Source organism: Pinus tabuliformis, chromosome 8 (assembly GCF_031772625.1).
Source record: "Pinus tabuliformis cultivar Carrire ecotype Pingquan chromosome 8, CPIR1, whole genome shotgun sequence".
NCBI lineage: Eukaryota > Viridiplantae > Streptophyta > Pinopsida > Pinales > Pinaceae > Pinus > Pinus tabuliformis.
The window spans coordinates 1,494,179,273-1,494,193,140 of record NC_142294.1 but is presented as its reverse complement, the minus strand read 5'-3'; the positions used below and the strand labels follow the sequence as shown (position 1 = coordinate 1,494,193,140).

Below are 13,868 nucleotides of genomic sequence, written 5' to 3'. Positions count from 1 at the left end.
TTATTCTCTTGTTTTCCTCCTTGCCATAGAAAACTTCTTATTATTATTTCCATTTGCTTGTGCGCACTTGCCAGGGCTAGAATGATCGCATATTGATAGATGGGAAGGGCTAGAAAGAGTGCCTTGATCATGGTCATTTTTCCTGCCAAATTAAGCCACATCACTCCCTAATTCTGGATTTTATCCTTCTTTTTTTCCACTTGTTTGCTCCATAGTTCTACTTTTACATTTTCCTTAGCTAGGGGAAGCCCAAGATATGTAGAGTGAGTCCATTTTGTTTGTATTGGAATTTCTAGAATTTGTGATATATGTTGCATATCTCTTGGAGAAGCGTTCCAGTGATATATTCTGCATTTAGTATTATTTAGCATTCCTCCAGAGGCTTGAAGAAAATCATCCAACACTTTTTAAAATCTTCTAGCTATTATGCTTGATGCCCCCCCCACCATAACAAGGGTATCATCGGCAAATAGTGAATGATATATATTTTTAACCCCTCTTGCTATCTGTATACCTGTTATTTTTTTTTCCATTCTCTAATTTTCCAGTGTTGCACTTAAAGTTTATGCCATGATGATATAGAGGAATGGAGATAGAGGATATCCTTGTCTTAGCCCTCATGTGCTCTGAAAAAATTTACTGGGCCTTCCATTTATTAGAGGGGCTATCCATGGGGTTGATATACAAACATGAATAGTCCCTATTATATCTGTTGAGAAGTAAAAAAAATTGAGTACTACTGCTAAATAATTATGATTAACTCTATCAAAGGCATTTGCCATATCTAGTTTTACTATCATTCCTTTCTCTTTCCTTTGAATGTTACTATGGATGGCTTCATGGACAATGATCACATTGTCTATGATTTTCCGCTTGGGAACAAAACCGCCCTGATTTTCCGATATGATTTCCGGAAGAATTTTCTTGATTCGATTTGCAAGAATTTTGGTGATTATTTTATATGAAGAATTGAAAAGAGAGATTGGTCTGTATCTATTGAAAGTTATTGGATTGGACTCTTTGGGTATGAGTGCCAAATAGGAAGATTTTGTGTTTCCTCCAATTTTTTTTTTTGAAAAGAATTTTTAATCATTCTCATAATTTCTTTTTTAATAATATCCCAGTGTTGTTTATAGAAAGCCATTATAAACCCATCTGGTCCAGGAGCCTTGTCAGGGTGAAGACTCCAAACCGCTTCCCTGACTTCTTCCTCAGTGATCTCTTTATTTATTTCTACATTTTGCTGAGAACTTATTTTTGATTTATGTGCTGCAAAAAATCTTCATTAACTACTTGTTAATCGTTTGCTGTTAGTAGCTCCTGAATGTAATTGTGTGCTGCAATTTTTTATTCTTCGTCTCCCTTTATCTCTTTCCCATCTACTTGAGTCTATTCAATCTGATTTCTTGCCCGTCTTATTTTAATTGAATTATGAAAAAAGGTTGTGCTTTTATCTCATGATTTCAGCTAGAGACATCTGGACTTCATTTGACTTTCTTCTTCTTCTTTTCTATTTTTCTTGTAAATTTCCAAGAAAATTTCCTTTTCTTGTAGATAATCTTGCTTGCTTTCTTCTTTGTTTTCTTTTTCTTTATGAATGTTGTCCATTTTTTTTTGTAAATCTATTTTCCTAGCTTTGTCTCGAATATCATTTTCTCTTGCCCAAATTTTTAAGTGCAACCTTAAATTCTTTAGCTTTGTTTCCCAAACATAATGGGGAGACCCAGTGATAATTTTTGTCCAACTCTCTTTGATTTGATTTCCAAATTATTCATTGTTGTCCCAACTTGAATTGTATCTGAAAGGGAGCGGGCCTTGATTTTCCAACTTACCCATGCTCAATACCACCAGCTTGTGATCTGAAGCTGTTGTGTGAACGATCCTGCTTTTCACAGAAGTGAAATCAGTTGCTATGTTTTCTTGTACTAAGAATCTATCCAACCTTTCCTTGATATTATTCTTGTCTATTCTTTTGTCACCCCATGTGTACTTCCCATTGCTTGGAGGAATGTTGATTAGTTTATGTTGTTCCATTATTTCTTCAAGGGCTTCTCTTGACGGGTCTGTATGATAGTTCCCTCCAAATGTTTCGTCGGTGTTCCTTATCAGGTTTAGATCTCCTTCAAGGATTAATTTCCCATTTTGTCTTTCTGCTAGTTCTTATTTTATCAAGTTCCAACAGTGTTCTTTGTCTCTGTAGTGATTTGGAGCATAAACATTCATGAAGCTATACAGTTCTTTTGTGTTGAGGTCTCTCAAATCTGTTCTAATCCAGTGTTCGCTGATTTTTTGGTTTATAATTTCCCATTTGGTGCATATTCCTCCTGATGATCTTGTTGCCTCGAACATTGTTCCATCATCATTTCTTAATTTTGATTCAATTTTTTATTTCCTTGATTTCTTGTTTTGGTCTTCTGAATCATGTAGATGCCTGGATTTTCTTTGAGTAAGATATCTCTAACTGCATTGGATTTGAAAGTGGTGCCAAGGCCGTAGCAATTCTAAGATACCACTATCATTATTTACGGTTGTGCTAGTGGGAACCTCCCTTTCCTCTTTGCTGACTTTTTTCATTTTTTCCTACATTTTTCCCAAGGAAGGATTCCATTGGTTGTTGAGTTCATAGTTCCATTTCTTTAGCTGCTACCTCGTCTCTTATTTCCTTGGATTTTCTTCCCACTTTTTTTTGTTGATCCAAGGTTCGAGGGTTTTCTTTAGCTTTATTTCTAGTTAATATGTGGTCCCCTGATGGAAGAGGTAGAGGAGAAATAGGAATAGAGGAAGAGGGAATGTGTGCAAGGGAGTTGGGGTTGGATATTGGGGATTTGGGAGAGGATGGTTCAATATAGTCTTCCAAGGGACCAAAGGGATTCGTAGATGTGTGCAATGGGGAAATAACCTTCAATCAAGGCTGAGAAGTAGTCTCATTTGATTTTTGAAACTGAGAGGCAATTGATATTGGCTGCTTATTGATAGGTTTTTTCCTTTTTACTTGTTCCCATGTGTTCTCTTGATCTTCTACATTTTCAATCTCTTTTTTTGAAAGACATCTATTAGCAAAATGACCATACTCATGACATGCCTTGCATTTGAAAGGTACCTGCTCATAATCCAGCTGTTGTACATGTGTCCGTTGATCTACCTTGATCTTTATTTCCTCTGGAAGGCCTTTTCTAGGGTCTACTTCCACACATATTCACGCACATGTATGCATGTTATCCTTTGGTTCACACTTGTCTATATACTTTCCCACTGCGTCCCCTATAGCTTTGACCGAATCATCTCCCCAGTAATGTAGCAGAAGGTGTGGTAGTCTGACCCAGATTGGGACTCCACTTGGCACATCCATTTCTAGATCGAAAACTAGCATCCACCTATTTAGATATAAACCTCTAGAATCCATGAAGTAAGGACCGTTTCTGAAGATCAAATCTCTATCTTCCTTTGATTCGAAGAGGAAGGTATAGTATCCCCTTCCACAAAATCGTATTGCTATTTTCCTCTGAATGTTTGCATTCCAGTTTTTTGAACCTATTTTTGACTGATTTGGGTGACGACCATAACCCCATGAATTTCCCAACTAGTCGATGTTTTTCCAAAGAAAGAGCTGCTCTTCGAGGGAGAGCAGGTGGAAGAGAGATCTTTAGTTTGTCCTCAAGCTTCTTTACAAATTTGTTGATTGTTGGCCTATTCTTTGGAGCTCCATTTGTAGCTATCAAAGTCGCAAATGCTTCTTCGTTTTCTTCAGATCCTTGGTGCCTAGATGAGAGGGGGTTGCCCTCCTCTGAAGGGTGCATGGTTAGGGAATACTCAGCAGTAGGAGGCTGTCGAGAGAGGCCTACAAAAACAGGGAGGCGGCTAGGTCTGCACAGCTCTTAGGCAGACTCGTGGGCATTGTTTTTTCAATCAATATTGACATTACATAAATTTAATATTAGCTTATATGTATTTTAATAGTTGATATTAATAAGTTATGATATTAACTATAACATAACCAACTCACAATTAACTATTTAATTATATAATATTAGCCCTTTTATTTCATATTTGATAATTAATTATATACCTTTAATGTAATATTAAATATTTAATTACACAACTTTTTAACTTTAATATAATATTAAATATTTAATTATATAGTTTTTGATATAAATTTTAATTAAATACATTACTTCATTTATATATGGTAATAGTTATGAAAATAACTTAAATCAATTTACCAATTATTTAATTAAAATATAAGTCTTTTTGCTAACTAATTAATTCCTATTAATTTAGTATATATAACTAACTAATTTTATTTTTCCTATCCCTATCCCTTGGTCCAGTCTGGTTAGCATTTCCCAGTCAAGCATAGCCATTAGAAGGTCTAGTTGCCCAGTCCAATATAGTTGTTGTTGGATGATCTATTCTTCTATTTAACTTGTAGCCAGGATCTAGTTCTTCAACTTGTCCTGACGATGAATGCACTCGTTGGTTCCAAACACGTCGACAAAAGCATTCTAATGTGATTGACGCCGAAATTTTTTCTCAAAAAAGTTGATATAGATCACAGAAGCCTAAATTCAACAATAAAATAATGTGTTAAAAAATACATATATTTTAAATTTTAATGGTCCTATTAATATTCATAAAACTCTTTGAAAATACTCATATCTTTAAAAGATAATATTATAACAAATATTTACATTAATAGTTTAAAAAAAAAACTCTCTTGATTTTTATGTTTAAATTTATCATGTGTTTATTAATATTTTTTTAGGTTACAGTGAAGCTAACCAACTCAATTAATTCGAAAAAAATGTAAAAGTAAAAAAATGTTTAATTATATATATATATATATATAGATAGATAGATCGATATATATATAAGTAACATTATTTATATATCAATAGCACTACCCAATTAATAATTATCACTTTAAATGCAATAAAAAATCATTCCACAAATATGTCGAAAACTAAATCCTAAATCATATTCCAAATATCTGGGAGTAGAAGTTTAAAAAGAGAGTAAAAAACGTAGTGAAATAATGTGATAAATAGCTTATATTTTACATTATATTAGATCTATTAATATCTATAAAATTCCTTGAAAATATTAATAACCTAATCATAATAATATTATAAAATCTTATCTACATTCATAATTTAAAAAATGATTTTAGCATTTTATCATTTTATATTTAAATTTATAAAAAAAAAACAATGCAAAATATATTCAATTATAAAACACATAAAGTGAAACAATATACACAAATTAAACCCAAATGCCATTCCACAAATATACTCAAAACTAAATCCTAAGTCATATTCCAAATATACCCTAAGATCTCTGGAAAAAGTCTAAAATAGTAAATAAAAAATTAGTTAATTTCTATTGAACTTTAGTCTAACCAATCCTTTGTACATATAGTATCCGGTGCCTAGTGTACTTGTAGTTCTTTAACCCTAACATAACGTTACAATTTATATATAGATTCATAATAAGACACTTATAAATTATAAAATATTATATTATGAATGTTAAACTAATCAATGTGTAAAGTAAAAATTCAATTACGATAAGAATAATAAAAAATAGATGTATAATTCACCTAAATTTTTAAGATAAAAGCAATATATTGCATTTAAATTAATAGTAATAATAATAAAATTAATGTATTTAACAAATAAAAAAAATTAACATGTAGATTATTAACATGTATTTAAAAATATATTAATAACAAAAATAACAATTTGTTGTTTACAACATAATTTATAAATAAACATCTTATTACCCATGTTAATATATATATATATATATATATATATATATATATATATATATATAATTTAATTTGTATAGATTAATTCTTAATGAGAATTTTAAAGCATTAATTTCATTTATGTATTCATATAATGTACATATATAGAGGGGGTGTAACGCCCTACGGCTTGCGGCACACGCGCGCTCCTCCGGTTAGTGAAAAACGACGAAGTGTTAGAGTGCCTTCGCACTCAGGCGCGCAGGTTATATGACTTGCGATGTATTTTATACGATGGTGATGGGCGGTGAACACCCACCCAAGCCGACGGTGGTAGAACGTGACTTGAGGGGGTGCCCATGTTAACATTTGGTGGGTCGGCCAGGATAAAACGTACAAGTATGATGCGTATATATAAGGCAAGACCTGCGGTTCATTTGGCAAGGAATCACTCGATCTTCGCTCTCTCCACTCGCATAAGGATAATGCGCAGTTAAGGAAGGCGCAGGCGGTAATACGACGCACGGTTGGATGTGCCCGCCAAGACGGGTGTTCAAGTAAGAATCGGTTGGCACGGTAGCTCGTCGTGTGTTGTGGATTGACGGTGGGTTCGGGCACGGGTGCACCCACCCGCCCAACGACGCGAGAGTTACATATTGTATGTTGTATGTTGTATATCGGTCCTCGGTTGGAGTTGGCACGACCGTTGTGCGCTCTTGCACAGGCGGGCGTCCTCCTCGGTTGTAAACTTGGGAAATAATAAAAGAGTTTATTATTATCATTTGCAAGTTGATTTTACTCTTATTATTAATGAAGTTTCGCACATTAATAATATGATTACATGTTGATAACAAATTGTTAAGGCGTAGTCCGTAAAGATTGTTAACGATGGAACATCTTAATGACTTAGGCGGTGCCGCACCCGGCCAATTTAACAAAAAAAGAATTGGGGGCGTGACAGGTGGTATCAGAGCAAAGGTTGCTCGTGACGAAGGTAATATGGTGAAGCCTGATAGAGCTGGGTTGCTCATGACAGGTGAAGCTGATAAGGTTATGGAGAAATCATGGATGAACAGTCTGGGTTTCATGGACTTGATGGTTCATGGCAAGACCATTCAAGCTCTGGTGGACACGGGTGCCACACATAACTTTATGACGACACGGTTGGCAAAAGAGGTTGGGCTGATGATCACCCCATCAAATATGGAGGTCAAGGCAGTGAACTCTAGAGCTAAGGTGGCGGGTTTGGTACACGATGTACCTGTACAGATGAAAGACTGGAAAGGTCAGTTGGACTTCACGGTGATGGAGATGAACGACTTTGATGTGATACTTGGACAAGACTTCTTGAAGGGCAACAAGGCTATTGTTGTCCCCTTCTGTGATGAGGTTGTGCTGGTTGGACAGACACGAACTTGGACTTTGCCCACTCATAGGCAAAGGGCGGAAGTCAAGGTGCAGCACGTTTCTGCACTGAGTTTGGAGAGGGCCATGAAGGACTCAAATATGGAAACATATGCGGTGATGTTCAAGGATGTTGAAGGCGATGGAGTGGGGACGCCTGTTCCAGCTGAGATATCTGAGGTGCTGACCGAATATGCGGATTTGATGCCTGATGAGCTACCGAAGAAGCTTCCACCAAGGCGTGCAGTGGACCATAGCATTGAGCTTGAGCCAGGAAAGCAACCCCCGGCTAAAGCACCTTATCGTTTGTCAGGGCCTGAGTTGGAGGAATTGAAACGCCAGTTAAAGGAGTTAACTGAGGCAGGTTTCATTAGACCTTCAAGGTCCCCATATGGAGCTCCAGTATTATTCCAGCGAAAGAAGGATTCGAATGAGCTACGGATGTGCTGTGATTACCGTGCATTAAACAAGCAGACGGTAAAGAACAGGTATCCTTTTCCATTGGCTGCTGATTGCTTTGACAAGCTTGCAAAAGCCCGAGTGTTTTCCAAGTTGGACTTGAGGCATGGATATTATCAGGTGCGGATAGTTGAAGGGGATGAGAAGAAGACCGCGATAGTAACAAGGTATGGTAGTTTTGAGTTCCTTGTTATGCCATTTGGGTTGTGTAATGCTCCTGCTATGTTTTGCACTTTGATGAACGATGTCCTACAACCATACTCGGATTCGTTCGTAGTAGTGTACTTGGACGATATAGTGGTGTTCAGTGATAACATGGAGGATCATAAGAAGCACTTGGCGATGGTGTTCAAGGCACTGAGAGCAAATTAGTTGTTCTTGAAGAAGTCTAAGTGTGTGTTCGCTCAGACTGAGATTCCGTTCCTTGGGCATATTGTTGGTCAAGGGTACATACGGATGGAGCCGAGCAGGGTGAAGGCGATCGAGGACTGGGTTGAACCGAAGAATGTCCATGAGATGAGGGTATTCTTGGGCATGACCAACTACCAACGGAAGTTTGTAGAGGGGTACTCCAAGGTGACATCGGCACTGACCGACCTATTAAAGAAAGACAAGAGGTGGAATTGGACGGATAAATGTCAAGTGGCATTTGATGATTTGAAGAAGAGGATGGTTACAGCACCGATACTGAAGTTGCCTGACTTCGAGAGACCATTTGAGGTGCACACTGATGCCTCAGATTTTGCCATAGGAGGAGTTCTTATGCAGGATGGGCATCCGGTGGCGTATGAGAGTCGAAAGTTGCAGGATAGAGAACGGAAGTATCCGGTTCACGAGAAGGAGATGACTGCGATCATTCACTGTCTTCATGTGTGGAGGCATTACCTGATTGGGAAGCCGTTTGTTGTCAAGACTGACAACGTTGCAATAAGTTATTTTGCATCAAAACTGAAGCTTTCTCCGAAGCAAGCTCGTTGGCAGGACTTCTTGGCAGAATTCGACATGACTATCGAGTATAGACTGGGTAGACACAATGCGGTAGCAGATGCCCTTAGCAGGAAGGGACAACTTGCAGCATTGGAAGGGGAAGAAGACCGGGCAGCTAGGAATAGGAGTTGAGTTCAGATGTCAGAAGAGATGCGAAATAAGATCAAGGAGAGTGTTGAAACCGATACTTTGGCACAGAATATAATGAAGCAGATAAAGGAGGGGAAGACACGAAATTTCTTTCTACGGGACGGGTTCTTGTTCTTTGGAAACCAACTCTATGTTCCAAAGTCATCCGGACTCAGGAGGCACCTTTTGAAGGAGTGCCACGACTCACCGTGGGCTGGCCACCCAGGGCAGCGTCGTTCTTTGGCATTGTTGGAGAGAGCATTCTTTTGGGAAAATATGAGAGAGGATATGGAGGAGTATGTACATACATGTATCATTTGTCAGCAGGACAAATCAGATACTCAGAGACAAGGAGGACTGTTGCAACCTTTACCAATTCCAGAGAGGCCCTGGATGAGTGTCTCGATGGACTTCATCACTCAGTTACCACAGGTGCATGGGTATAGTGGAATCATGGTCGTGGTTGATCGTTTTTCCAAGTATGCTGTCTTTGTTCCTACAAAGATACCATGTGGAGCCGAGCGGACAGCGGAGTTGTTCTTTAAGAACATAGTGAAGTATTGGGGGATGCCTTTGAGTATTGTGTCGGATAGAGATCCGCGATTTACAGGGAGATTTTGGACCACATTGTTCAAGTTAGTCGGGACGGAGTTGTTGATGAGTTCGAGCTACCATCCTCAGACAGATGGGCAGACCGAGAGGATCAACGCATTGCTGGAGGACTACTTGCGACATTATGTGACGGCCGATCAGAAGAATTGGCCCGAACTCTTGGATATTGCTCAGTTTAGCTACAATATTCAAAAGAGTTCCGTGACGGGGTATAGTCCATTTGAGTTGGTGAATGGACAGATGCCGGTTGCACCTCATACCGTAGTAACGGGAGGCTTCTTGAGAAGTCCTCATGCGAGAAAGTTCATGAAGGCTTGGGAGGAGACCTTGGAGTTAGCACGGTTACGCTTGCACGATGCTGCTAAGCGGATGAAGAAGTTTGCTGATCGTGGAAGACGGGAAGCGCAGTTCAGTGCGGGAGATATGGTGTTTCTCAGGATTACCGGAGAGCAGTTTCAGCCAGCCAAGGGGACTACAGGCAAACTGACACGGAAGTATGAGGGACCGTTTCGAGTGAAGAAGAAAGTGGGGGAAGTTGCTTATGAGCTAGAACTTCCACGCCATATGCACATGAAGCACCCTGTTTTTCATGTGAGCCAGCTGAAGAGATGTCGACTTGATTCAGACCATCCAGAGAGGGTTGAACCACTGAGAGGACCAGCCGGGATTGTGGACAGACCAGGACTAGAACTGAAGAAGCTTGTGAACCGCAGGACTAGGAGAATTGGTCGCCACGAGAGACGGGAATTTCTTTGTAGATGGAAGAATGCACCGGAGGAAGAGAGTTGGGAAACGGAGGACTCACTTTGGAGATGGAAGGACAAGATCGCGAAATATGACAGAAGATTGAGATGGAAGACAGGAATTGTCGGGACGACAATGACTTCTGGTGGGGGAGAATGTAACGCCCTGCGGCTTGCGGCAGGCGCGCGCTCCTCCGGTTAGCGAAAAAACGACGAAGTGTTAGAGTGCCTTCGCACTCAGGCGCGCAGGTTATATGACTTGCGATGTATTTTATACGATGGTGATGGGCGGTGAACACCCACCCAAGCCGACGGTGGTAGAACGTGACTTGAGGGGGCGCCCATGTTAACATTTGGTGGGTCGGCCAGGATAAAACGTACAAGTATGATGCGTATATATAAGGCAAGACCTGCGGTTCATTTGGCAAGGAATCATTCGATCTTCGCTCTCTCCACTCGCATAAGGATAATGCGCAGTTAAGGGAGGCGCAGGCGGTAATACGACGCACGGTTGGATGTGCCCGCCGAGACGGGCGTTCAAGTAAGAATCGGTTGACACGGTAGCTCGTCGTGTGTTGTGGATTGGCGGTGGGTTCGGGCACGGGTGCACCCACCCGCCCAACGACGCGAGAGTTACATATTGTATGTTGTATGTTGTATATCGGTCCTCGGTTGGAGTTGGCACGACCGCCGTGCGCTCTTGCACAGGCGGGCGTCCTCCTCGGTTGTAAACTTGGGAAATAATAAAAGAGTTTATTATTATCATTTGCAAGTTGATTTTACTCTTATTATTAATGAAGTTTCGCACATTAATGATATGATTACATGTTAGTAACAAATTGTTAAGGCTTAGTCCGTAAAGATTGTTAACGATGGAACATCTTAATGACTTAGGCGGTGCTGCACCTGGCCAATTTAACAAAAAAAGAATAGGAGGCGTGACACGGGGGATATAGATCCATATTAATCAATGATTTATATAACATTTTTTTAAATTTTGCATTATAAAAATATTTGATTTCTATTAACACTTCTAAATCAATTAAAATGCATTTATAGTATATAAAATAAAATTATAATTAAGTTATTTTAAATTTTGTTAAATTTATTTATTTATTTTCTTGAGTACAGAAAAAGCATAATATTGTATTGATTCAAAATAAAAGATGTACAAAGTAGCAGTGGCTGTGGTTTCTGGTTAGCCACCTCTAGAGAGAAAAGCTATAGTAAACCCACCTCTAGAGAGCAAAGCTATAGCGTCTACTGGCACGGAGGCAAGGCAAAATCACCAAGGCTGAGGTCAGGGCTCTATGGAGTCTCCTATGGTTCATCCATTTTCTAGATATTCCCCTTATCCACATCTATCGTGACTCCAAAGTAATAATCCAACGCTTATTGGGGACTGCCAAAATCACCAATCCCTTAGTTCTTGGATGGTTAACAAGAATTGATCATTTATGGACTCCACTAAACAATTCCTCCATAGAACATATCCACAAATCCACAAGGAAACAAAATATGGCAGCAGCCACAAATCCACAAGGAAACAAAATATGGCAGCAGACGAGCTATCAAAGAAAGGCTTATCAGGTTCATTAGACAAGATGCACATTACAATTACTATCAACCAGAAAAAAACATAAATATTGAAGATTTCCCCTCCCTGGTTAAATAATCCCTCCCCACTAACTTTTTATTTTCTTGATGATATTGCAGGTTTAAAATATGAATATAGTTTTTTGCGGTATTATTGGATGACTGTTGTTTTTTAGCAGTAACTGGATGCCTGGCCACTGGGCTTAAAACAGTGAGTGTCATCTACAAGGCTCCAATCCATGCTAATCTATATATGACTTTGCCTCCTCGTTAGATGGTGATCACATGATTAGATGGTGATCACATGCTTGATCTTTGCAGACTCCATAGCCAGATTTCTCTATCCTTATTGTACAGTTTTTTGTAGTTTTGATGCTACTCGCGCAATACTGTTGATCATCTTCGGTTTTGGGCTGCTTCTGTACTACCCTGATATTACAGTTGTTGGGTATTTGTATATATTCATATCCACAAATCTCTGTTTTACTGTTTTTTGTATCTGGAACATGTTGTTCATCTATCAGACTCATCTTGTGGTATATGGATTTTTCTTATTTTTGCTAATATTGTCATCATAGGATGTTACAAACATTGCCAGATAAACATATGTTATGATCTTAGAAAAATTTTGTATATTTTTTATTATGATATTATTATTTAATTAAATTAAAATTCTAAAAATCTTAATATGTATTTTTGATATTCAACCAAAATTAAAATTCTAAAAATCCTAATATGTATTTCTGATATTCAACCAAAACCGAGTGAGAAATATATCCAAACAACTTCTTATCGGTTGCGAGCGCCAAAACTTTTCATAGGCTTCAAACATTGTGTTTTAGTAGCAATGTGAATGACTACGTTCGTTTCTAAACGATGTGCTTCCAGAAATGATCGCTGCCCGAACAGTGGTAAATGATCCTTAAAACATACGAACGCTGCCAACAAAAATGTGATAGGCTGATAATTGCCGACAAATACACGAGGAAATCAAGCAGTGGATGCTAAGCTGTGGCCACTGTGTCACGATTTACGTAAATTAAGTGATATGTGAGATTTAGAACAATGCTTTGATGGGAATTAAATCCATTATAAATCATTTAATTTACACATATCGTTTAATTTACCTAAACTACTTAAGCTACACTTAAGTAATGGATGGGATTAAATTCTATACAAATTATCTAATCTATACTTTATAAATTAAATTTATATATATTTAAAACTTCTAATTATAAATCAACTTAAACCATTCAAATGATATATCATAATTTTTATATTTTTATAAAAATATATATTAAGTTATTTATATTAAAAATTATTAATAGATAAAAATATCATAAATTACAAATTAATTTAATTTACTAATATTAAAAATAAAAACGCCATGAAATACAAATTGATTTTCATAAAAAGTAAAAAAATTAAAAACATCTAAAGCAGAAATCCTTACCTGTAACTAGAATGACAAGGATTACAGCAAAAAATATACTCCCACCATCAAACCATCCTTGCTTAATGCCCTGCAAATTTCAAATATAAAACAACCATGAGGTATTACGTAATATTCCATAGAATTAAAACCACACAAGAAAAACTAATCATTGTTGTTGAAACCATTCTTTTAAAATCAAATAATATAATGTTTACGGTTAATATATTATAGAATTAAAGTCACAAAAAGATAGAGGTGCAATTAGCAGTAAAAAGACCATCTAAATATACTACGCTTCATTCATGGTATAGCATTGAAGTGATATATATATATATATATATATATATAATTTGTTACCATAATAGGTTAGCGGGAATGGAAATAAACAACGTGCTTAAATGGATAACAATCGAGGATAAAAATCTTTCCTAGATTACTTTAAATTAAAACAACAAAAAGAAAACTCCCCACATCCGAGGAAGTAAGAAAGTTACAAAATAAAATTTTGAAATAATAAAAAGGTAAACTGTAAATAGAAAGAAGGGTTAATCACTATTATTGAGTTTAGGGGTGTTTTACCGTCTGGGGTGTTTTACAGTCTAGTATGAGATGGATCTTATATAAACATGTAAACTTAAATCTATAATATTTAACATTAAATATTTTTAATTTAATGTTAGTTTTGATAATCTATTAATCTAATTATTATTATGTATAAACGCAATATTTGAAATATAAAGAGGTTTACAAACACTCA

The 13,868-nt window shown here is 37.3% G+C and overlaps 1 protein-coding gene across 1 annotated transcript in view; it reads right to left on the bottom strand.

Annotated features, from left to right (window-relative positions):
- Positions 1 to 13,868, bottom strand: part of LOC149241482 (calcium-transporting ATPase 8, plasma membrane-type-like) — a 203,752-nt gene that overhangs the window by 120,765 nt on the left and 69,119 nt on the right. Inside the window, exon 4 of the mRNA XM_089370560.1 lies at positions 13,130 to 13,199. Coding sequence (XP_089226686.1) covers positions 13,130 to 13,199 — 70 coding nt within the window. The remainder of the gene's footprint in view (positions 1 to 13,129; positions 13,200 to 13,868) is intronic.